Source organism: Camarhynchus parvulus, chromosome 5 (genome assembly GCF_901933205.1).
Source record: "Camarhynchus parvulus chromosome 5, STF_HiC, whole genome shotgun sequence".
NCBI classification, from domain to species: domain Eukaryota; kingdom Metazoa; phylum Chordata; class Aves; order Passeriformes; family Thraupidae; genus Camarhynchus; species Camarhynchus parvulus.
The window spans coordinates 51,908,717-51,930,134 of NC_044575.1; the positions used below are offsets into that span (position 1 = coordinate 51,908,717).

The 21,418-nt window shown below is 41.0% G+C and overlaps 2 protein-coding genes across 4 annotated transcripts; one reads left to right on the plus strand and one right to left on the minus strand.

Moving 5' to 3' along the window:
* Positions 1–4,265: 4,265 nt before the first annotated feature.
* Positions 4,266–9,681, minus strand: BAG5 (BCL2 associated athanogene 5). 2 transcript variants are annotated; one of them, XM_030950446.1, is made up of 2 exons: positions 9,596–9,681; positions 4,266–9,018 (listed from the first exon to the last, which is right to left on the minus strand). In XM_030950446.1, exon 2 carries the CDS (start codon positions 8,987–8,989, stop codon positions 7,637–7,639), a length of 1,353 nt encoding a protein of 450 aa, XP_030806306.1. In that variant the 5' UTR covers positions 8,990–9,018; positions 9,596–9,681; the 3' UTR covers positions 4,266–7,636. The 2 variants fall into 2 exon arrangements, with proteins under 2 accessions (XP_030806306.1, XP_030806304.1); XM_030950444.1 differs by lacking the exon at positions 9,596–9,681 and adding an exon at positions 9,402–9,488.
* Positions 9,682–9,771: 90 nt separating this feature from the next.
* On the plus strand, positions 9,772–20,632 carry LOC115904742 (apoptogenic protein 1, mitochondrial). Of its 2 annotated transcripts, none has more exons than XM_030950380.1 (5): positions 9,772–9,916; positions 10,767–10,964; positions 11,955–12,018; positions 13,965–14,055; positions 18,780–20,632. In XM_030950380.1, the coding sequence occupies exons 1-5, from the start codon at positions 9,791–9,793 to the stop codon at positions 18,913–18,915; spliced, it is 615 nt and encodes a 204-aa protein (XP_030806240.1). In that variant the 5' UTR covers positions 9,772–9,790; the 3' UTR covers positions 18,916–20,632. The 2 variants fall into 2 exon arrangements, with proteins under 2 accessions (XP_030806240.1, XP_030806241.1); XM_030950381.1 differs by lacking the exon at positions 18,780–20,632 and adding an exon at positions 16,584–18,398.
* Positions 20,633–21,418: the final 786 nt, after the last annotated feature.

The window sequence follows — 21,418 nt, forward strand, 5'->3', positions numbered from 1 at the left end:
CCAGGACAGAGAAATAACTCAGCCATCAGTGAAGTGGTGGAAACAATGCCCACAAAATAATTATTAACTTGGGAAGAAGCTCGTGCTTGGGAAGAACAAGATGGACCAGATATGATGAAATTTGCCACAAAACTGAATTAATGGTTATAAATGAAAAGACAGAGACAAATACAGCAGAAACACAATAGCTCTGTAGATACAAAGGAGACAATAAATTGGCTTCTGCTTTGAAAACAGGGATGCTGAGAAATGTTCCAAAACACTGAGTTGAAATGAGGCTATTCTGAGGCTTTCTGAAACAGCCACTGGCTTTACTGCATGGCAGTAATCTTTCCAGTAAGCATCCTGCAGACTCTTTGTGACCCCTGGCACTTTCAGAAGCTCCCAAAAGGCAACAGTGGTCAGCAGATTTTAATTAGCCACATGAATTTTTTTGAGTTTATAGCTTGAAAAAGGTTGAAAACCACAGTGCACAACTCTCATATGAATGTTCACTTGTGTATATATGCACAGTAGGATGTTTTTGAGTTTATTTGATATTTTTTCTTAAGATTTTAGTACACTTAATACTGAAAATTTGAACATATCTATACATGACAGCAATGTAAATCATTCTACTACACTATGGCCACACTTACTAAGCAGTCTCCTGTTTTAATTGATGATTTCAAAGAACTTTGCCATGAAATGGAGTGGACTCTCCCCGAAGAACCTTTTAATCTATTTAATCTATTGCACTAGCCTAAGTAAACTCACATTTCCAGTCGAGTGAAATGGTGAGAGATTCTGATATAAAAACCACTCACACATAGTTCCTTCAAACAACAACACACCTACTATTGATGCAAAACCACTCCAACATAGCAGAGGTTGAAAATGTTTCTAATCCTCTTCTGCACTCAAAACTATCCATTGCTACAATATTCAAATGGCAAAGCAAGCTGGGCATGAAGATAATGCCATGAAGAAAGTACTGAAAATAAGTAATTCACAATTGCAGTGCTACAGAGCTAATACTAAAATTTCTTTTCTATTTCCTTTGAAACAATACATCCAACAGTGTACATGTATGGACTCCAAGTTGGAAGTTTTTTGTCAGAACTGGAAAAACTCCTGAAAAAAATGCAAAGTGCTACTTATAATTTGTTTTGGATTCAGAGAATAGAGATTTTCAAAGGAGCTCAGCCTGTTTGGGTGTATTTGCTTGGTAGCCAAGCAAATCCAGAGCTGAGAGGCAATTCAGCTGTGGCCTATAAATATATTGCAGACTACATGCTAGGGGAGATGAAAAGCTTCTCATGAATATGTTTATGCTGGAAATTAGAAGGTTACTCAGCCCTCACAGCAACGATGCTTTGGAACAACCTTTCACTGGAGAAATGAGGCAAAGCCATTTAAAGTGGCTTCTTGATTAGCTGCAGGGATGATCCTGTGGTTGTCTGTGACAAGAAATGACAGTGTTTGGGTCTGTGGACAGGCTCCTTTTCAAAACACGCCCTTACTTGTCACAGTGGGAACTTTGGATGCTGAGTGTTTTGGAAAATCTGGGTTTCACTGCCTGTCTGAAAGTGAGCAGAGGCCATTCATAAATATCCATTGACAATGGAGCTCTTCATCCTTTTCATGTGGTACTAACATGGGCCATCTGGAAGGTAAGCAAGAGACACTTGATCACAGGCTCCAGGTTGATTTGAATGAAACGTTATGAAGAATTTTCTTTAAAAACCTAATAAATTCAGCATAAACACACAAAAGTTATCTTACTCAGACTTGCTAGCAGTTATTACACAACCCCTTCCAATTACTGGTTTATTACAAGGTATAACCTTCACGTTGCACACTGCCTTATGCAAGCCATGCTGGTATCTATGTGCTAGGAGTTGCCACGACCACACATTTCAGAGAGAATGAAGGTAATTATGGTATCCCTGGAGATAGGTGGGGCCCTCTTGCCCGAGGGCACTCCAAGGCTAACCCCCATCACCTACATCGTGCCCTGGAGGAGCACTTAGGGTGACTTAGGGTGAAAAACAATGTGGAACTGCAGGGTGTAGACAAGGTACAACTGCACCCAGCCAAAAGGGAGCTTTGCTTTGCTTGCTTTTCTTGTCATAAAACTAAATTAAGTTGGTCCAACCTGACAACTATACTAGTTCTTAGTTTTGTTTTCCTCCAGCCTTTCTTGTCTCTCTGCTTCTTTGGGTTGGACTCTTGGTGGCCACGATCACAGATTGGTTTGGGATAAATGCACTGGACCTTACTAAGGATGTTGCACTCCATCATGGTGTTTCCTCCCTCATGAGATGCTTTTGATTAGCTGCCTGAAATACAGGTTTCACAAGGAACTCCTGTGGCACAGAAGTTTGTCTGGCAAAACTAATTGAGGAGAAATGGCCCAATTAAGAAACTCATTGTACTTTTCTAATGGCAAACTCTGCAACAATTTATGTCCTGTAGGAAGAGTTTGCAGCCTTAGAAAAGGTCCTTATTATTTTTTGAGCTGTCAAGCAGTGCAACTCATGCAATCATCTGTGTTTGGCAGTCCCCAGAACCAAAGGCTGTGTAGAGAAAGGGTGGGTGTTGTGCAAAGCCTTCAACAAAAGCACAGCTCATTCTCAGCTTCTTCAGCTAATGACCAGCTTTTAGCTGACATGTACATGCCTACCCATATAACTGAAAGCATCGTGGACATTGTTGTTCCATGTAGCAAATCAGAATGATACCCAGGTCAGCCCCACCACAGCTCCGCAAAAGCTTTAAACGTAATTTCTCCGTTTAATCTAAAACAAAAAGCCCGAGAGTGTTTCAGGGAATATTCCCCTAAGAATCCACTTTCTCAATGAAAGCTCAGCAGCAGCAGAGGAACAGACACACAGCTCTGAAAAACATTTGGTCATGTCTCTGCTAGCAGTCTCCTCTAGCAGGAATGTTTTCCTGGATCCTGCCATTTAAATGTCTCCTACTGGCAGCCAGCTTGAACCCCCAGGCCTTCAATCCATGAGCTCAGTACTAATGTCCTTCCACTCCTTAAATTCTGAGCTGAGAATTCTCCAAAGTAGAGGATACACCTAAAATAAATATAATAATATAATAAAATATGGTGTTTTTCCAGTTGAACCATTTCTGGCACCAAAACACACACACAAAATATTCTTACAAGGTTCTCTTTGACAAGTAAACAGGCAATCAAGACAAACTGGTCAGCAGCTGGCTGAACAGCATCTAGAGCCATGGCCCAGAGGATTTACTGGTCTTTGAAGAATAGATTTCCTTCAAATAAGGTCTATTGTTAAAAGAGAAAGAAGATACGGTGAAGTTGTTACCTATGGGAACATTCAACCTTTATAAATCCTACTCTTATCCAGTATTTCCTGGGTAAGGCTTTTCCAGAGCCTGTGTAGTACTTTGACATGATTGTACTTTGTACAAAGCTACAAAACCAGACCTTGGCAGTCTTCTCTAACCTTACCAATTCTAAAAGGATCCTATGATCACTTGTGACATGATCATGAAAGTGCAGTTGAAAGCTACTGGTTTATTTTCCATACATGATTCATTTGTATTGCCTTCATCACATCCCATTAGCGAAGCAGAAAATTCCTACTCCTTTGTAGGAGTCGATAGTTGACACTTTCCTTCTTCCTCCTTCAGTTATTTAACTATAAGTTGATCTAATGACTTGCTGCTACCAGAATTCTTACCATTTGCTCCCTAGCCCATGGCTGCACCACCCACCCCTGCATTTCACAGCAGCTCTAGCCCACGTGCATTTCTAAAAGCCAGTTTGGTTCATTAAATTCCCTCCTCCATTTTTGTTGTTTGTTTTCTCCCATTTTATTGGATTCAATCAGCTCACTGGAGTTGGCCAAGCAGCAGAAACTGCACAAAGCCGGCAGTTTTCTGGGCAGAGAGAGAATTCCCAATTTTCATCAGCAGCGAGCTGGTAACGTGGCTCACTGCACCTCCAAAAAACCACAGGGAGCCAGCAGAGCAAGCAGGGAACCTGTCTCGTGCACAGCCTAAAACCAGCCCAGCTGAGCTCCTGCTAAAGGCTCTGGGACCCATCCACGCTGACTTTGCACGAAGAGAATCACTCCATCAGTTTCACCAGCTCATCTGCTCAGGCAGCATCCTCCAAAGGCAAAGTGGCAAGATCTGCACACTGCCACCAGCCCTGCTGCAGTCATCAGCCAAGTGCAACCCTGCAGGCTGCAAAGCTGCTGCTGAGGAATGCAGAGAAACCAACAGGCACCAGATTTAGCAAGTAGGAGTGGTATCCACATAAAGAACTTTATTTTAATCAATACAGCAGTGAAAAAGCAAACTTTTCAAGAAGGAGGGGGGAAAAAAAGAGCTTTCTGTCTTTATGTTTAATAAAAACACTTGTTCTAAGACAAAAATAATTTACATTCTGATAACTCACATTCAAAAATAAATAGAGAAAGGCATCAGGGCGAAACATTCAAATGAATACCTAGTAAAAGCAGTAATGTATTTGTATTAATAATCAAGAATTTAACACTGCAATATTTAATCTTGGATCTGTGAACACAAATGTCAACTCCTACACAGCAATAGCTGAAGACAGGTACAGAGCACAGACACTGACTTCTGTTAAATTTAAAAGGTAAGAATTGTACTTAACAAAAATCTTCTCCAAAGATTTGGATTTCTGTGATATAGGAATCCAGAAAAATCACAGAAAAACCACTCTGAGTGGCAAACAACAAAAAATAAATACTGAAGCAACTAAAGAAAACTGGTTTAAAAAGAAATTTGGTTAACAAATAGGAATCATGATGCAGGATTACCTCTCCCCCAGAATATCCACTCGATTATTTTGCTCTAAGGTACGTAACGCAGCACATAGAAAAGTTATTCTATTTTAATACAGCACTAAAATGCAGGCTCTTGCCATTTGGTCCATTTACATTTTGATGATTATTTTAGCCTGCTGCATTGGAAAGAAAAGTTGTGTCTCTCGATCTCTGGATATGAAAAACAGAGAAATTACATTCTTCAGCATAAAAGCAAATTTTTGAGAAACCTGTGCATTTTTATTTTTTGGTTTTTGGCTTTTTTTTGTTTTGCCTTTTTTTCTTGTTAAGCACATATATTTTATTACTTTCATTCATGCAGAAACTGTGAATTAAACCCATTCCAGATGAGGATTATACCACAAAATTTAAATAGTCAATTTATCAGAGTACAGAACAAAGGAAAAAAAGCTTAATCCACATAACATCCTGCTACTGGACTCAGTCAGCCAAATTACACTATCATTACATATTTGCATTCTTAGAGATGCAGGTATAACAATCCGTCCAGGAAAACTAAAAGACACATTTAAAATAGGACAGATCTGATAACTATACTTACTCATTTTTACATAAGAGGCTCAAACACTTATAAAACTACACGTATCTGCCAGAGAACACAGACACTAAATTGTTCAAACAAACTACAAGTAACCACTGCAGACCCAACAGTAATACTAAAGAAAAATTATTAACATCATTACAATATCAAATCCTTATCTTTCCTAAAAATGTAAGTGCAAATCACAACTTGCAATTCAAACATGTAGAGAACTTGAAATTAGTAAAATAATTCAGGTGTATAGCATTATTAATATTCTGAGTTAGCCACATAATATTCAAACAGAGTCTGGAATTTTAATTAGGGGAATTTTTTTTTTTAGTGAAGGAGAGTTAAATTCCATGGGGTTGTGTCTCTGAAGGAGCAGGAAGAATCCTCCAACAAACATTGTCATTGCCAAATCGTGCCTTAGGCACTGTACTCAATTATGTCGGTTTTGGCAAGCAGATTTGCAAAGCAATCACCTGCACAATCACAAACAAAATCTATTCACACTCTGAAGGTATGCAGCCTTCAATCAACATCTCATAGTATGTTATGAACAAACATTATTCTCGTAGCAGTAGGCACAGAAGACCTGCCCAAAGTCCCCCACCTCCACACCAATGCTTTAGTTTTTAAGCAGAATATGTATTTCCCAAATTTGATACTCATTCTCAGGACTCTATAGGGCAACTGTCACCTATTGTATTGTGTTCGCTTGACATATACTACAGTAGAATTAGATATATACCTGAAAAATCCAGTTTGCAAAGATTACAAATGTATCAAGCTGCCAGTAAAGAGTTCCTATATCTACATATGACGGTGCAAGATAGCAGTGTCATAAAGGCACTTGTCTCTCACAGACAGTACTGTCTTCTCTACTCAGTCAAAAATAGATCTTAAAAATATTTATTGTAACATCTGAAACGGTTTTTACTCCTTAAAGTGGTGCAAATCATCATCTATAGAACACTAATTCCTTAGTTCATCCTGAAAGAGCTGAGTGCAAATTATCCACAACTGATTTTACCTTTATATATACCTATATTCTTTATATATCTGTATATACTCAAATCATTTTAATGCCATGCTCTCAAAAAATGCCAAAAAACATGCTATAGTAGAAATGTGATTGGCACTAGCAGCCACAAATAAAAAGGTAGGTGCATACAACAGTACAAGCAAGCTTATTTATGAAGCTTCTGAAACAAGTGAATGAGTTGCAAAGAGAGACATTTGCCACAAGTCTTTCCAAGACATGCTCGAAGCCACACCTGACCAGGTAGCAGATACTTACATCAACAGGAACATCTTTATAGCCGGCTACCTAATTTTACAAAAATAATTCCAAAATGCACATTTCACTTCAAAGTGAAGTCTGCTTATGTTTTTGCCAAATGTGAAAACCAGACAAAACAGCAGAGTTTAAAAAGACACCTAAGCAGCCACCAAAGAAAGTTCAGTGCAGTTTTCAAGAGTTTATGGATGGCAGTTTGAAATCCTCAAAATCCCCTTTATCTGTTTGGTATAAATGTACAGATTTTCCTCTCCAAGTCTCAGTACCTTATTAAAGCAATAACTTGAAAGAATTTCCACCAACAAAAGACCTGGTTTTGCAAATCAAAGGGCTCAGGTATTACAAAAATTGACATAATTGGCTTTGCCTATGTAAATGCTAATTTGCAGCTGGCATTATAGCTCCATTAACTGAGATATCTAGATGCTATGATGGATGGAATAAATCAAGTACAATCCAAAAGCCAGCAGGCTTTTTGCCCTTAGTACTTTAAGTCACGACAGCACATTAACAGGACATCCAGACTGCTGTGAAGTTGCTGGATGGAGCCTCATGCCTGAATACTAATTTTTGTGTTCAGTCTCCTTAGTTTTGCCAGTATTGTACCATAAGGAACAATGTTTTCTGTGTCTCTGAAAAACCTGCATTCACTGAACATTGCACAAGGCTACTGAAATAAAAACAAGAAAGAAAAAGAGAAGAAAAAAAAAAAAGAAGCTATTCGATCAAGTATTAAGCTATTCCTTCAGAGAATTGCACTTCTTTGCTTATATCAGTGACCAGAATTGCTGATGGTGTACTGACAGTTGCCATGGCAAGTGGGTGACTGCGTGGGATAGCAGACATATAGCCAAGTCAACTGCTTATGCAATTTCCATGATTTCAGCAGGCACAGAATACTTTATTATGTGCTGCCAATGATCTTCATAAGGTGCCAAAGGGGAAAATGTTCTTCTGTGTCAGGCCATGGCTGTTTCAGTATTCCCATTCATCTGTTTTCATGTCCAGATAGTAAAGAATATTCTGTGCAAGCTTTACTGCCTGCTTCCTGGCAGCCTTACACCGCTCGTCACCTTGCGGATCAACAGCATCCAGGGCTAGAAGCTGTTTTGTAAGAAGTTCTTCCAGTCTCATGTAATTTTTGTCTGTTCTGTTTCCATCAAATGAAATCACCTCTTTCTGTATTTGAGACAAGTTTCCAAGTACAGTCCAAACTGCTTTATGACACCGATGTTCAACAGCAGTTTGATCCGGATACTTCTGCCTTTTTTCCAGCGCTTCATTCAAATCAATATATGTTATAAGAGTCTGAACTTCAATTACTGCTCTTCTCCTGGCCTCTCTAATACAGGGATTTTTTCCGGGACTCACTTCATCTAGGTGGGCAATTAGTCCCTGCAACTCTGCTTTCAATCCCAGATACAAATCAGAGGCATTCTCTGTTTTTAGAAGTAAGGAATGAACTTCCTTCATCTTCTTACGGATCTCTTCTATTTTTAGAATTGACTGATTTTTTGCCAAATCATAAGCATGAGTAGAATTTGCTTCTTCATCCAAGTCCAGGTATTTCTGCAATTTATTGATCTCTTCTACTACCTCCTTTCTGTAGTTTCTTATTTCCGTGCGACCACAGACATCTAAAGCATCCAAATCAGCAATGAGGCCTGTGAGCACACAGGACAGATGCCTGCAGGTGTCATTACTACTCACTCCCATTAGAAGTGCAATGAGAGTTCCTCTGGCTTTGTTCACCTCACACATTACAGAGTTAATTTTGGAGACAGAAGGATGAACATCATTAGAGAGTGGCAGGGACAGCTGTTTCTTTACAGCATTCTCTATAATCTCCTGAACAGTACATATCTTTGTCAGAGTGCGGTATCTTGCTTTGCGTAGAGAAATTTTCCCTCCGGTTTTCACCTGGGTAAGCCTCAGCACAATGTCCTGAATTCCTTCTTCAAATTCATCACTTATACCGTTTCCTCCTTCGTAAAAAGGTGTGATCTCACGTTCCACAAGAGCCTGTGCCTCTTTGAATAAAGCCTCTATTTCCAGTCTGCGCGGATGGTTTGCATTTTGTTCCAGTTCCTTCAGCAGCCTCTCAGTTTCCTGGGCAGCTCGCTTCCTGGCCTGCTGAATATCCCCCTTCCCTTCGGTGTCTACAGAATCGATCTCAAAAAGCTGTTTCGTAAGGTTTCTTTCCAATTCCTTGTAATCTCGGTCGGTAGACAGACCGCTGAAGACAGCCACTTGCTGTTCGATCTCTTTGACTTCTTTCTGTATTTCATGTAACCGTTTCACGGATGGGTGTTGGTTACCCATATCCATTCCTCTTCCTCCGTCCAGCTTCTGACGAACTACAAGGAAAACGAGAACAAGACTTGCATAAGTCCTACACAAGCACACATTGCAACTTCTACATTCTGAAACACTTCAGCACTACAGCTATTTCAAGTACCTTCACCAATACGAATAACCCGCTCAGCTGATATTTCATAACCCTTTAATTTTTTACACCTTTCTGCCGGTCGGGCCGCAGGGGCGACGCTTTAGCTGCCGCACGCCCAGCTCTAGGCTGCTCACCCCCAGCCTTCCCCACCTGCTCTGCAGCCGAAGCCGCCGCAGAACAAACAGGGCACCCGCAGCCCAGGGGAGAACCCGGAGCGAGGGGAGAACAGCGGCCGAACCCGACCCCCTCGGGCGCCACAGCCGCGGGGCAGCGCTCCGTCCCCGCACATACCTTGCTGCCTCCTTGAACTCGTCGCCCCCGCCATGGTCGCAACCTCCCGCCTCCCCCGCGGTGGGGCCCGGCGCAGCGCGAAGAGGAAATGACACCGGGCCGCCGCCGAGGCACCTGCGGGAGGCTCGTCCCCACCGGCCCCGCAGCGAACCCGCGCGGCGCCCGCGACCCGCCGCAGTCACTCACTCACTCACCCGCCGCCCGGCGAGGACCCGCTGCCCGGCCCGGCGCTGCGCCACGGGCCGAGCGCCGCGAACCGCCCGAGCCCCGCCCAGCCCGGCCGCGCAGAGGGAGGCGGAGGCGGAGGCCGAGGCGGGCCCGGGCCCGGCCCCGACCTGGCCCCGCCCCGCCCGCAGCCCCCGCGCGGCAGCGCCGTAAAGCGCCGGGCCATGGCGGCCGCCCGGGTGCTGCGGGCCGGTGGCTGTTACCGCCACCACCCCCTCGCCTCCGCTTCCTCCTCCGCCTCCTCCGGCAGCGGCCGCGCGGCTGAGCGCGGGGAGCGGCCGGACAGCGTGGTAAACCCGGCGGGGGGCGGCGGCTCCTGCGGGGGCCGCGGTGGGAGCCTCGAGGGCTGCCGCCCCCGCGGAGCCGAGTGGGGAGCGCTCCGGCTGCCTCCCGGTAACGCTGGCGGGGCGGGGGCAGCCGGAGCAAACCGCGATCCCCGCGGCCTCTGGTTTTTATGTGTTTGCCGAGGCCCCCGGTGTTGGGTGTTGGAGGGGCGCTGAGGTCTGGGCTGCGGGCTAACCCCAGGTGTTCCGGACCCGGCTGGGGCAAGCGCACGCCTGTGTGTGGGCACAGGGATGCAGGAAGGACGCCGGGCTGAGGAGAACTTAGAATCGCAGAATTATAAAATATGAATTTCTAGGCCCCCACAAGGATCACCGAAATCCGATTCGTGGCCCTGCACAGAACAGTCCCTAAGAATCGCACCACTGAGAGAGTTGTCCAAAAGCTCTTTGAGCTTGTTATGTTTGGGGCCGTGACCCCATCCTTGGGAGTCCGTTCCAGTGACCCTCAGCCCTCTGGGTGAAGAGCCTTTAATATCCAGCCTGAACTTCCCCTGACACAGCTTCACGCTGTTCCCTCGGGTGCTGGCACTGGTCGCCAGAGGGCAGAGATCAGCGCCGCAAAAAACTTGGATGCTTGCTGGTTCTGTCCGTGAAATATTTTAACAGAGTGTCAGCAGTAGAAAAATGAAAACAAACAAAAAACTTTAAAAAATACCTGATCACAGTAAATAAATGTGCTTTATTTGTGAACTTGCTGTGCTTGCATGCTCCGTGGCGTTTGGGAATTTATTCCAAATTGCGAGGTCCTTCAGAAGCTCTGCAGCGGTGCTGGTAACGCATTGTGTTTGTTTCGCAGGGCCTGGGTTTCCGTCCCCCCGCGCACTCTCGCAGGGACTGGATCGGGCCCCCGGACAAGCACTCCAACCTGCGCCCCGTCGTCTTCTACGTGCCCCCCGAGGAGTCGGCGCTGGAGCGGCGCCTGCGGGAGGCGCGCCAGGAGGCGCAGGCCAGCAACCAGCGCTTCTGGGCACGGCACAACCGCGCCTTCCGCCAGGTGAGCGAGCCGGGCCCGCACCCGCTGCTGCTGCTGCTTTTCTGCCTGGCCGAAACCCGGGGGCTCGCTTCTGCCCGCTGTTAGTGGGCTCAGGGTCACGGAGGACATGATGGTTTTGTCGTTCATTTATTTAAATGATGCGCAAAACTAAAAATGCCACGTGTTTTATTGCTGCCTAGTGGCATGGGGTGTTTGCCTTTATCCTGTCTTGCACTGAAAGTATAAAGTTTTAGCTGTCCTACATGCTGGGCCTGTCTGTGGCTAGAGCAGCTGTTGAAAATTATTTCATGGCTGGTTTTTCTCTTGTCATAAGTGAGAGAAATTTGGTGTAATTACCAAGGCTAAATGAGGGTAAATGATATGTCCCATTTCACTGGCAGCATATCCCACCAAGGCTCAAGTGAGTCTGTCTCCTGATTTTAGCATCTCCAGCCAATGTGGCATTTTTGGACAAACAGTAACAGTTCAGTAATTCAACATTGTTTATGATATTAAACATCTCAAAACTTGCAAAGATCCCAGCAAAGATTGAAGCTTGTTTTTTTTTTAATTCCACAGAACTGTTTTTAAGTCTGTAAAACTCAAATTATTACTGTGTCTAAATAATTTTAATTTTTTAGGCTGCATGTTTTCCTCTATGCTCAAAATCTCATACAGTACAGCACATTTCCACAGTTTGTTTTATAATCTGGAAGTTTGACTTCTGTCAAACAACACTGAAGTTTGGCTGTAGCTTTTCTCCCCAAATCAGTTTTATGCATTATCAGTAGGAGGCTTGCATGAATTAATTGATGCATGCAGGTAGCAGGATCTAAGTGACCAGTTTAACTCACTAGACTAAGAAAACTGTTCAGTTGACACTTCCAAGTATAACAAGTATTGCTAGTTATTTCAAAGGGTGTTGAACACCACATTGCTATGTAATTAAAACCAATGGTTAACTTCAAGGACTGACTGCATCCCATTCTAATGTGGAAAAACATGTTTTAGGAAAAAGAAGAATTTATTTATTCAAGACTGAAAGCCAAGGGTCTGGAAATGAGAGATGAATCAGGTTAGTGAGATCTTTGTTAATAATTTAGGATGCATTCTGAATTCTGTGTAACTTTGAATTTTGTTAGTTTATGCTCTTTGTGTTCCATCACAAGTAAATCTTAGGGGTAGGGTTTAGAAGTGTTTTCAGGAGTGTGATAATAAAAGAGACAAGGAGCTTTTCAGAGACATGCATGTGGGGCTCAGATCATCTGTTGCACTGTTCTGCCCCTAATTCCTTCTCTGCAGCCAGAGGGAATGTGCTGAAATCCTAGCCCAGTAATATAATAATTGTGTAGCCTGAGGAGGAAGGGACTTCTTACTTTCACACCTCCTAAGCCAGTGAGCTGCTTGATATAAACATACAGAGCATTTGCCTCAAGTGCATGTTATGGTTGGGTGGATAAATTCACAGTCTTTGGCTTCAGGTCCATGGTGTGTTCAGTGAATACAATATTTTTCCTTGAGGGAGAGTAAGGCAGCTGCTATCTGCCTGTCTCTGCCTGGGCACAGTTGCTGTAAAATAGTTGTCCCTCTAATTCATTGTGTGAAAATGAAAACAAAATGCCTTCATAATAATAGTGAATTGGGCATTGTAGTATGAGGTTGAACACTTTGTTCACAGAATAATGATCTGTTTGAGTTCAGTGAAGCATCTGCTCTGACGTTCTGTATGTCACAGACCATTATTTTTCTTTTCTGTTTGTATTCTGGTGATCAGTGTGTGCTTGAGAAGTAATTTTAATTAAGGTTTATGTTGTTTCAAACCCACTTCTTTTATATTGCTGTTTTGTTGGAGTTTTTGTTTTGCTTTTATACTCTAGAAGTAAAAGAGAGTGACCACATACTTCCATTAAAAATAAATCTATATCAACTGCATGCCTTTGGTCAGCTATTCTATAATACAGCTGTGAATGTTTGTAAAAATAAAAATTTATGCAAACAGTTGGAACAAAACTTACTTTCCTGTGTAATGAATCAGTTTTGCTGATACCAGTATGAAGAAACAAATTAACTGTAAGTATTAACCTGGCAGTTTTCAAATGGTTTTATAGTTAATCCCATAGTATGTTAATACATTGTGGTATGTTAGTTTTTTTTAATAATGACGAATAGAACCAATCAATAATTTCCATTTCTGTGGTCAATCTCAAAAGCCTTAAAATGCATTTTGGAAGCGTAGCAAGTTGAATATTGCAATTCCATTTCCCTCATCATATCCATGTTCCCTGGGGCATTGAAATTTGACTGTCATTTTAGGGACATTTTGTGCCAGAAGGGTTGTGTAGGAATTGTCTGGTAGAGTTGAGAATATTTGCTGGTTCTCAGGATTAGACATCTTGTGCTGTAGCCACAGGTCTTCCTGGACCTTTTGTATTCTGGTTATGAGTGACATATTCAAAATCATCTTTTGTTCTCAAAATAATTGCCTTCTAGATTGTTTGGAAGTCTCATATCTCAGAACATAAACTTTTTGCCTAAAGTTACTTGGAATTTATTAACATTAATAGAAAAATAATTACATCTGAAAGTACCATGTCAGTTGTGGATAGTGTTCTTTTGATATTTATGGACTTGCTTTAGGGAGGAAAATTAAGTTACTAAATGCTCTTATTGGTACTCTTTAGACTTCAGCCCTGTGAGAAATTATTTTATTCAAAGGAAGATACTCCGAGATCTATGCACATTTTCATAGGGGTTCACTGGTTCCCTAAATAGTCTAAGAGCTGATAAATTTTATTACTTCCACAAGTAATAGGGGTTTAAGAACTATGCCAGCTTCAAGATGATCAGTATTTTTAATCTGTGCTCTCTAGATAAATTTTATAAGATTGAAAGCTAAAGGCATTAACTTGTTCAGCTTTACACAGAAAGCTTGTAGGAGCAAGGGGTTAGACCTAGCATCTGAACCCAGTGTTTTGATCCAAAGAATTGCCTTGATTTTGTTACACCCAAACCTATTTTCAGGTCAAAAAGCAACGCTGAATGCAGAAGAAATGGCTGACTTTTACAAGGACTTTCTAAGTAAAAATTTAAAAAAGCATTTGCAGTACAACAGGTATGTAGAAGGTATTTATGTTGACCATTATACATTACAGTTTAAGTGAAAGGTATAAGATCAAGTTTAAAATTTGAACTTTTTTTTCTGTAATTGGTAAAACAGCACAAACCCCTGTAATTCTGGAAAATTGTTTTTTAATGCTGTTATTACCATTTGACAAGTTTGCATTATCATTTGAGTTCTGCTGCTGCTTATTGATGTTTTAGTGGAAAGATAAGCTCAAGACTGAGATTTAAAGAGACAAGATCAGGCACACTTTATTATCCTAGGGCACAGGTCTTTTCATGCTGCTAATTGAAACTGATAAATATGCAAATAGACCACTTGAAAGGTCTGTGTAACAGATTCTAGCTGACTGTTAAATAAGGACAAGTAAATGTGATTTATCTCAAAGGAAAATCATTTAATGGGAGTAATGTTTAATAATCCTGGGTCTGCTATTTTGGAAGTCTCTAGTAAAAAAGTGACCAGATTTTGAGTTTGACAAGGCAAAAATTGATCACCTGTCCTGGGTAGAACCTCAGCTACAGCTTGGGAAACCCACATCCAACTCTTCAGAGCATTTCCTGCCTTGTTTCAGTGTTACTGTGTGTACAACAACTCAATAAACTGGACTGGGGATCTGAAAGGGGTGAAAAATGACTTGCAGACACACATACCCCTGCAGGTAGCTGTGCACACTTGAAAAAGGGCTAGAAATGAGGGAGGAATGGGAAAGTGAAGGAAGACAGCACTTAATCCAGGAATGCTGACCACTGAATGAGAAAGCACAACTGCAGTTTCCTCTCTGTACTGGATTGGGAGATTATTTGGCTCAAATATCAGGTGTGACTGTGTTCCTCATGGTGTGATGCCAGTGAGAGTTCTGCCATCACTGTAACTGATCTGTAACCAATGGTGGCTTAAAGTTTTTTGTATATTGTGCATAAACCATAAAACACTGTAAAACCCCGTAAGAACAATTTAACTAACAAATATTTAAATATGTACATCTTATCTTGCCCATGGAGGGGCAGGGGGGAACCTCACCATAATCCAAAGCAACAGCATGAAAAGATGCAAAGTAAGAAATTGTTTTTAGTGAAAGGATTGTCAATACATTGCCTATAATTGATAAGTGGGAATGCAAATAGTTCATCTTAGAACTGGTTACCAGTTGGCATTGTTGCAGTGACCTTAGGATAGTGTCCCATCTTCAGGAGAAGAAAATTCAGGCTTTGTGCTTAAACATGACCTTCCTTGCTGCTGGCTTGGAAAATCAGGTTGTGTTGGCTGCATTGTTGTAGTTTCAAAGTGGAACTGCACAGCCCTGAAAACAGCAGAGCTTTTTACTGGCAGTCTAATTTTGAGGGGTCATATTTATAAAAATCTGTTTGTGCATTTAGCTGTATGTTCTTTTGCAGTATTGCCAGCTGGCCTGAAAACTGGCAGCTGAAGTGTTGCAACTTCTAAAATGTAGTTAAAATTGAAGCAATGACTGTGCATAGATGCCTTGAATATTTAGTTCAGGGTATTTAAACTGGAAATAGAGTTTAGTTTTGGAAAAAAATTCAAGGAGGATATAGGAAATTAAACGTGAAAGGGGAAAAGAAACAGTGGCAATGCTAGCATGATACTTTTATTTAACATGACAATTGAAGGGGTAACTCAGTGCTGCCTGTCATTGTGAATTTGGCTGCTGTCCTCACTGAGAGGCTGGTATCTCAGGCTTATGTTAGATTTGTGCATGCAAGGTTTGCCCCAGACATCTCAGGAGAAGACCTAAATCCCAGTGTTCTAGTTACAGAATTCTATGTATCCTATTGCTTCTTGTGAGCATTTTACTACATGGAAGTGAGATCCTTGTTAGAAACTAGAAAAAAAAATTTAATATTATTTTAATTTGTAACAGGGGCAAAGAACTTGAAGCAAGTTTGCAGAGGTTAAAAAGGGCTGATGCAGACTATACTGTGAATAATTTTAATTGGTTCCAGAAGCCATGCATGATTAATAAAAATTAAATTTTTTAAAGATATAAAGACTAACTGACAATATTAAAGGCATTATCTTTAAAAGATACTGCAGTAGAAGAGTACTGTTAGGTTATACAATTAGCCTTTGAAGTGTGGTTTGATTTTATTTTTTGCCATCCTTGTATGAGACCAATTCTGCCCTTTTAACACAGACATCTTTATCCACACACAAACAAATTTAACTGAAGCACAGCACTGGCAGGTAGTCCAGATAGCTTGGCGATTTGCTTTACTTCTGAAACATGGTTTTAACTATTTTATCTCACCTGGTTCCAAGTGCAGTTGCAACCCTGTAATCCATGTGTAATCTGTTCCCAAAGGTGGATATACACATAGACTTTTTCATAGGTTATTCAACTCTTATTAGGCAGGAAAAGGGTTACCACAAAGAACAGAAAATGCAGGTCATCAATGAAATAGCATTCGTCATTGCCAAAGGATATTTTAATATAATTGTGTATCTTTTCCCTGTTCTTCTGTGTGCTGATGATTTTCTTGGCTTTGGAATCCTAGAGATTGGTATAAACATAACTTTAGGATCACATTCCTCATGGGACAAGTTGCACTGGTGAGAGCTCTGAGGTGGCTTCGTCGGAGAAAGAAAAATGTAGAACAGTAATCACAGCTCCATGAAGAATGCAACACTACATGTTATAAACTTGTGGTTTTTAGTAATGTTCAGAATCTGAATGATTGATGCAATAATTACTTGAATTTGTTCGTTAAAATATGTCAATAAAAGTCAACACTGGTCTTAATTTATAATCAGTATGTAGATTTCCTTTACCCTTTGTTTCAAGAATTTCTAAAATATTTCTCCACTGAAACACAACAAAGAAAACTTTTAAAAGCTGTTCCTTGTTCATGTCAGATGGAATGGGTAATGAGTGTCCTGTTTTTACTATAGAGTTATGGCTGCTAAATAATATGAGATTGTGTGCTGCACCTGAACTCTGGTCTCAGAATGATGTCTCCACTAACTATGTTGGTATATAAAGACAAAAATTCCTCATTTTGCAGCAGTTGCCTGTCTGGGGCAGTAGCTATCCAGAAGTAATACAATATAGGTAAAAGGAGCAAGTTTGAATTGAGAGTATATAGACAATCAGTTTAGAATAATCCTCTCTTCAGTGTGATTATCTGCTATTTTTTATAAAGATTTAAGATATGATTTCATATAAAGTGCTATGCAATAGAATCTTCTTAGATTTTCGTTTTTTTAGTTAAAAGAAATGTGCTTCCCTTGGACAAGAGCTCCTCTGATCCATGATTGGTAAATGTTTTAGTTGCTGAGCAATTTAACAAATGTGCTGCCTGTCATTTAATCTTGGTAGAAGATGAAACTGGTAACTCCTGCATGAAGAACGACATTACTACAAGTATGCACTGCTTTCTCCTGGTTCATTTCTTCCCAAAAAATGTGCTCTTCTCACCAGCTTCTCCAAAGCACTGAAAATAGCTTGTCTGAGGGTTGTTTTTGTGGCCTCCAGGTAGGTAACAACAATTGGAAGGAGCTTGGTTCAAGTGAAGTCCTAAAATATGATGCCATTTTTAAATTAAAAGAAGTTTCATTCCTCACTATCTTCTCTTTGTCCATTTATACAGTTAAATTACTTTTTTTTTATCCAGTACCTACTAAGAGGATTCTGCTAAATAGAATGTATGCTGTCAGATGAAGTGTTTTCCTAAAGCTGTGCTGTAGGGAAGGTTCTGCTTTTGGAAGCATCATCTCAGTAGCCATTGACCTATTTTTCATATCCAAATGTGACATGGTTTGTTCACAGACTTTTTTCAACTGGAGCAAAAAGAGCTTTGTCCACATCAGCTATGATAATTTTCTACAAAATGAAATAAATGACTGATACAGGTAGCAGATCACAGTGTTTCATACAACTATGATATTATCAGGCTAAAGTGGCCACTGAATTGTGATTTTACATATTATTAGTGAATGAAAACAGTCATTAATGGTGTTTGCTGAGGTAATAACCAACACTTTGAAAATATTTGTGAATGTTACACTGCATTAGTTACTGTAAAGGGAATATATTAAAAATTTATAAAATACCATGTTTAGGAAAATAAATTTTTGAAATAGACTATAGTGGGTATGTTGTATAATTCTTCAGGGCTTTACAGTAAATCATATCTTACAGTATGTAAGCTTTGACCACAATGTGAATGCACATTTTAATAGGTAGTTCTGATGTAAAACAATAATTGGATAATACAAGAAAATACCCCAGAAAGGGAGAGACCAGAGCCCCAGTGGACTGGTGGTTAATGGTCATATGTTCTGACAGCCTGTGTATAACATCCCTAAGGTAGTTTCACATATGCTTTAAATGGGTAGAGGTCAATCAAAAGCATTTTCATTTTCTGAGCTGCTCACTTCCATTAACATAGACATTTTTGTGTCTGCCTGCTGAACCAGATCAGGAAATTGATTCACTACTCAGACTAATCCAAGGAAAAAACTGTTCGATGTCAGATGAGTTAATGTGCCTCATCATGCAGATATGTGTTATTTGGCATGGGGGAGCTGTGGGAATTCAAATGGAAGGTTTCGATCGTGCTTCTGTAAATTCACAGTTAAAACTGTTTTCTGAACATGTAATTTTAGTGTTTGTCACCCAAAAGCAGTATCAGTATACACTGGACCATGCTAGGATTAAGCTGTGATCTGCTTTGTCTTTTAAATACCTCAAGGGACAGTGACTCAACCACCTCCCTGAGCAGCCTGTTCAGCTGTCTGACAACCCTTCTGGTGAAGAAATTATTCCTCATATCTCAACTTCCACTGGTGCAACTTGCAGCCATTTCCTCTCCGTTGCTTGTGACTTGAGAGACCAACTCTCACCTCTCCAGAACCTCCTCTGGGGTGGTTGCAGAGAGCAGGAACATTCCAGCAGTGACCTCCCTGTCCTTCCTGAACTGAGGGGCCCAGAACTGCACCCAGCAGCTGAGCTGTGGCCTCACCAGTGCTGAGTACAGGGGAGTGGTCATTGCCCTGCTCCTGCTGGCCACACCATTGCTGACACAGGCCAGGATGGCTTTGGCCTTCTTGGCCACCTGGGCACACTCCTGCCTCATGGTCGGACACTGCTGACAGGACCTCAGCTTGCCCTTGTTGATCCTCACACCATTGGCCTTGGCCATTAATCCAGCCTGTCCAGAGCCCTCCAGCAGATCACACTCCTGCCCAGCTTGGTGTCCTCTGCAGACTGAGGGTGTCCTGGATCCCCTCATCCTGGCCATTGATAAAGATATTGAACAGAATTGGCCCCACACCGCTCCCTAGGGAACGCTGCTTGTGACAGGGTGCTAAATGGATGCAGCACCATTCACCAGCACTCTGGGCTCAGCCATCCAGACAGTTTTTAACAGTGAAGAGTGCACCCATCCAAGCCATGAGCAGCCAATTTCTCTGGGAGAATACTGTGGAAAACACTGTCAAAGCTTTACTGATGTCTAGAAGGCAACATCCACAGCCTTCCCCTCATCCTCTCTGCAGGTCAGGAAGGACATTGGGTCAGTCAAGCAGGACCTTCCATGTGGTCATTCTCAGGCACTTCTGTGGTTTTCAACACATCAATGTCCCTCGTGTCACTGCTGCCACATGGAAATCCATCCCCAGTCTCCATGAGACAACAGATGAAAGGACCTCCCCAGCACACCATCCCTCAGACACTGGCATGTTGCCCCGGGCTATCTCCAGCCCTGGTTTTATCCTTTTCCCGCTACAAATTCATTAGGATTCTGTGTGGAGTGCTGAGTCCCTTCATCTAAAACCTATTGAGGGAGTGAGGTATTTATCTATTTGGTAAGTGTTGAGGTCTGATTTAAATAGATTCATAATATCTAATAGAACCACTGTGAAAAGATGTTATTAAAATTAATCTGTCTGAAATTTTGAATCTCATTACTAAAAACCACATGCATTTACTGAGATAATTACATTTTCTGAACAGCCAAAAGCCATATCATTTTCACCAGTGTTGCATTACTTTTGTTGGGTTTTATCCTTGACTCAGAGCAATTGCAATAACACCAGCTGCTTTTAGATATTATTGATCATAAAACCTTTAGACATCAAAGGAAAGCTAAGGAGATGCCAAAGACTACTAAAAATAAAATTTTTATGTATACAAAAGTCTGCTACAGTAACTGAAGCTGGTGAAATAGATCAAAGAGTGACTTTTCTGTGCGCATCTTCTGAATATAGGAAAAATACAGGGGAGTGTTCTTATCATTTAAGTATTTAGCTAATCCTGTCAGAAGGAACAGCAGTAGTTCATATTCAGTAGTGTCAGCATGTGTCTTTTTAGTCTCTCTCATGTGCTCAGTAAGTCCACAATAAAGCAACAGTATTTTGGTAATATGCAAATAGTTTTAGTTTGTATTAACTTGAGGTGGTTTTTTTTTGATAGTCTGTGTGGCATTTTGCTATTCACTGAATTTCTCTGTTGGACCATTAATTTTGATAGAATACGAGAGAAGAAAGAGGAAGTGTCAAATGGGAATTAAGCTGCAGACTGACTAAAGGCTGGGTTCAAAGTGATTGCAGCATCTTTACATATGATTAATAAAGACTTGTACTTAAAAAAAAAGAGCTTTTCTCAATTCCATTATGATATTTAAAAGCAATGATAGCAGCTATGGAGGAGATAGCTTCTATGTTTAACTGAAAATTCTTAGGCATGCTATTGAAATCTAGTTCAAACTTCAGATTTGCTGTTTAGAAACTGACCCTTCCTGGCCCCATTTCAAGTGGACTGTCCTGCTTGCAATTTTTAGCTTCCACTGTCACTAAGCGAGATTGGTACCCTACAGGGTAATCAGATTTAGCCAAACAAGAACTTAATTTACATCCTGTGCAGAGCCCACAGGCCAATCTTTTGCATAAAGACTTCAAGATTGAAATGTTTTCATGAAAGGATAATATATGCCTGGAACTGTAATATGCACAAATAACATTTTCATACTAAAAATTATATCCGCTGATCACTGTAAACTGATTCACAGAATAATAAACCCATAATTGAATATTCAAGTTTATTTCTCAAAAAAAACCAAAAAAACAAACTAGTAAGGGAAACAAAGCTCATTTTATTTCTTAACAGTTTGTGTCTTCAGAAGAGCTTATAAGTGCATGGAATGTAATCATCTTGAAGCACATACTCATTAGTATTCACAATTATATAAATCACTTCTTTGTGCCTTGGCTTTGCATGCATTAATGGATTAAGATTTACCCAAGTATTGTGTCAAGATTTACTTGACTGATATATTCAAACAGCAGATGCTGTGGAAGTGCAAGAGTAGTACATTGGGCTAGAAATAGTAAA

Bases quoted from the DNA above. Each gene is read 5' to 3' on its own strand.
- BAG5 (XM_030950444.1), bottom strand. From the start codon at position 9,435: ATGGCGGGGGCGACGAGTTCAAGGAGGCAGCAAG. The intron at 9,019-9,401 runs GTATGTGCGGGG...TTTTCCTTGTAG, and splicing joins GAGTTCAAGGAGGCAGCAAG to TTCGTCAGAAGCTGGACGGA.
- LOC115904742 (XM_030950380.1), top strand. From the start codon at position 9,791: ATGGCGGCCGCCCGGGTGCTGCGGGCCGGTGGCTGTTACCGCCACCAC. The intron at 10,965-11,954 runs GTGAGCGAGCCG...AACATGTTTTAG, and splicing joins ACAACCGCGCCTTCCGCCAG to GAAAAAGAAGAATTTATTTA. The intron at 14,056-18,779 runs GTATGTAGAAGG...AAATACCTCAAG, and splicing joins AAGCATTTGCAGTACAACAG to GGACAGTGACTCAACCACCT.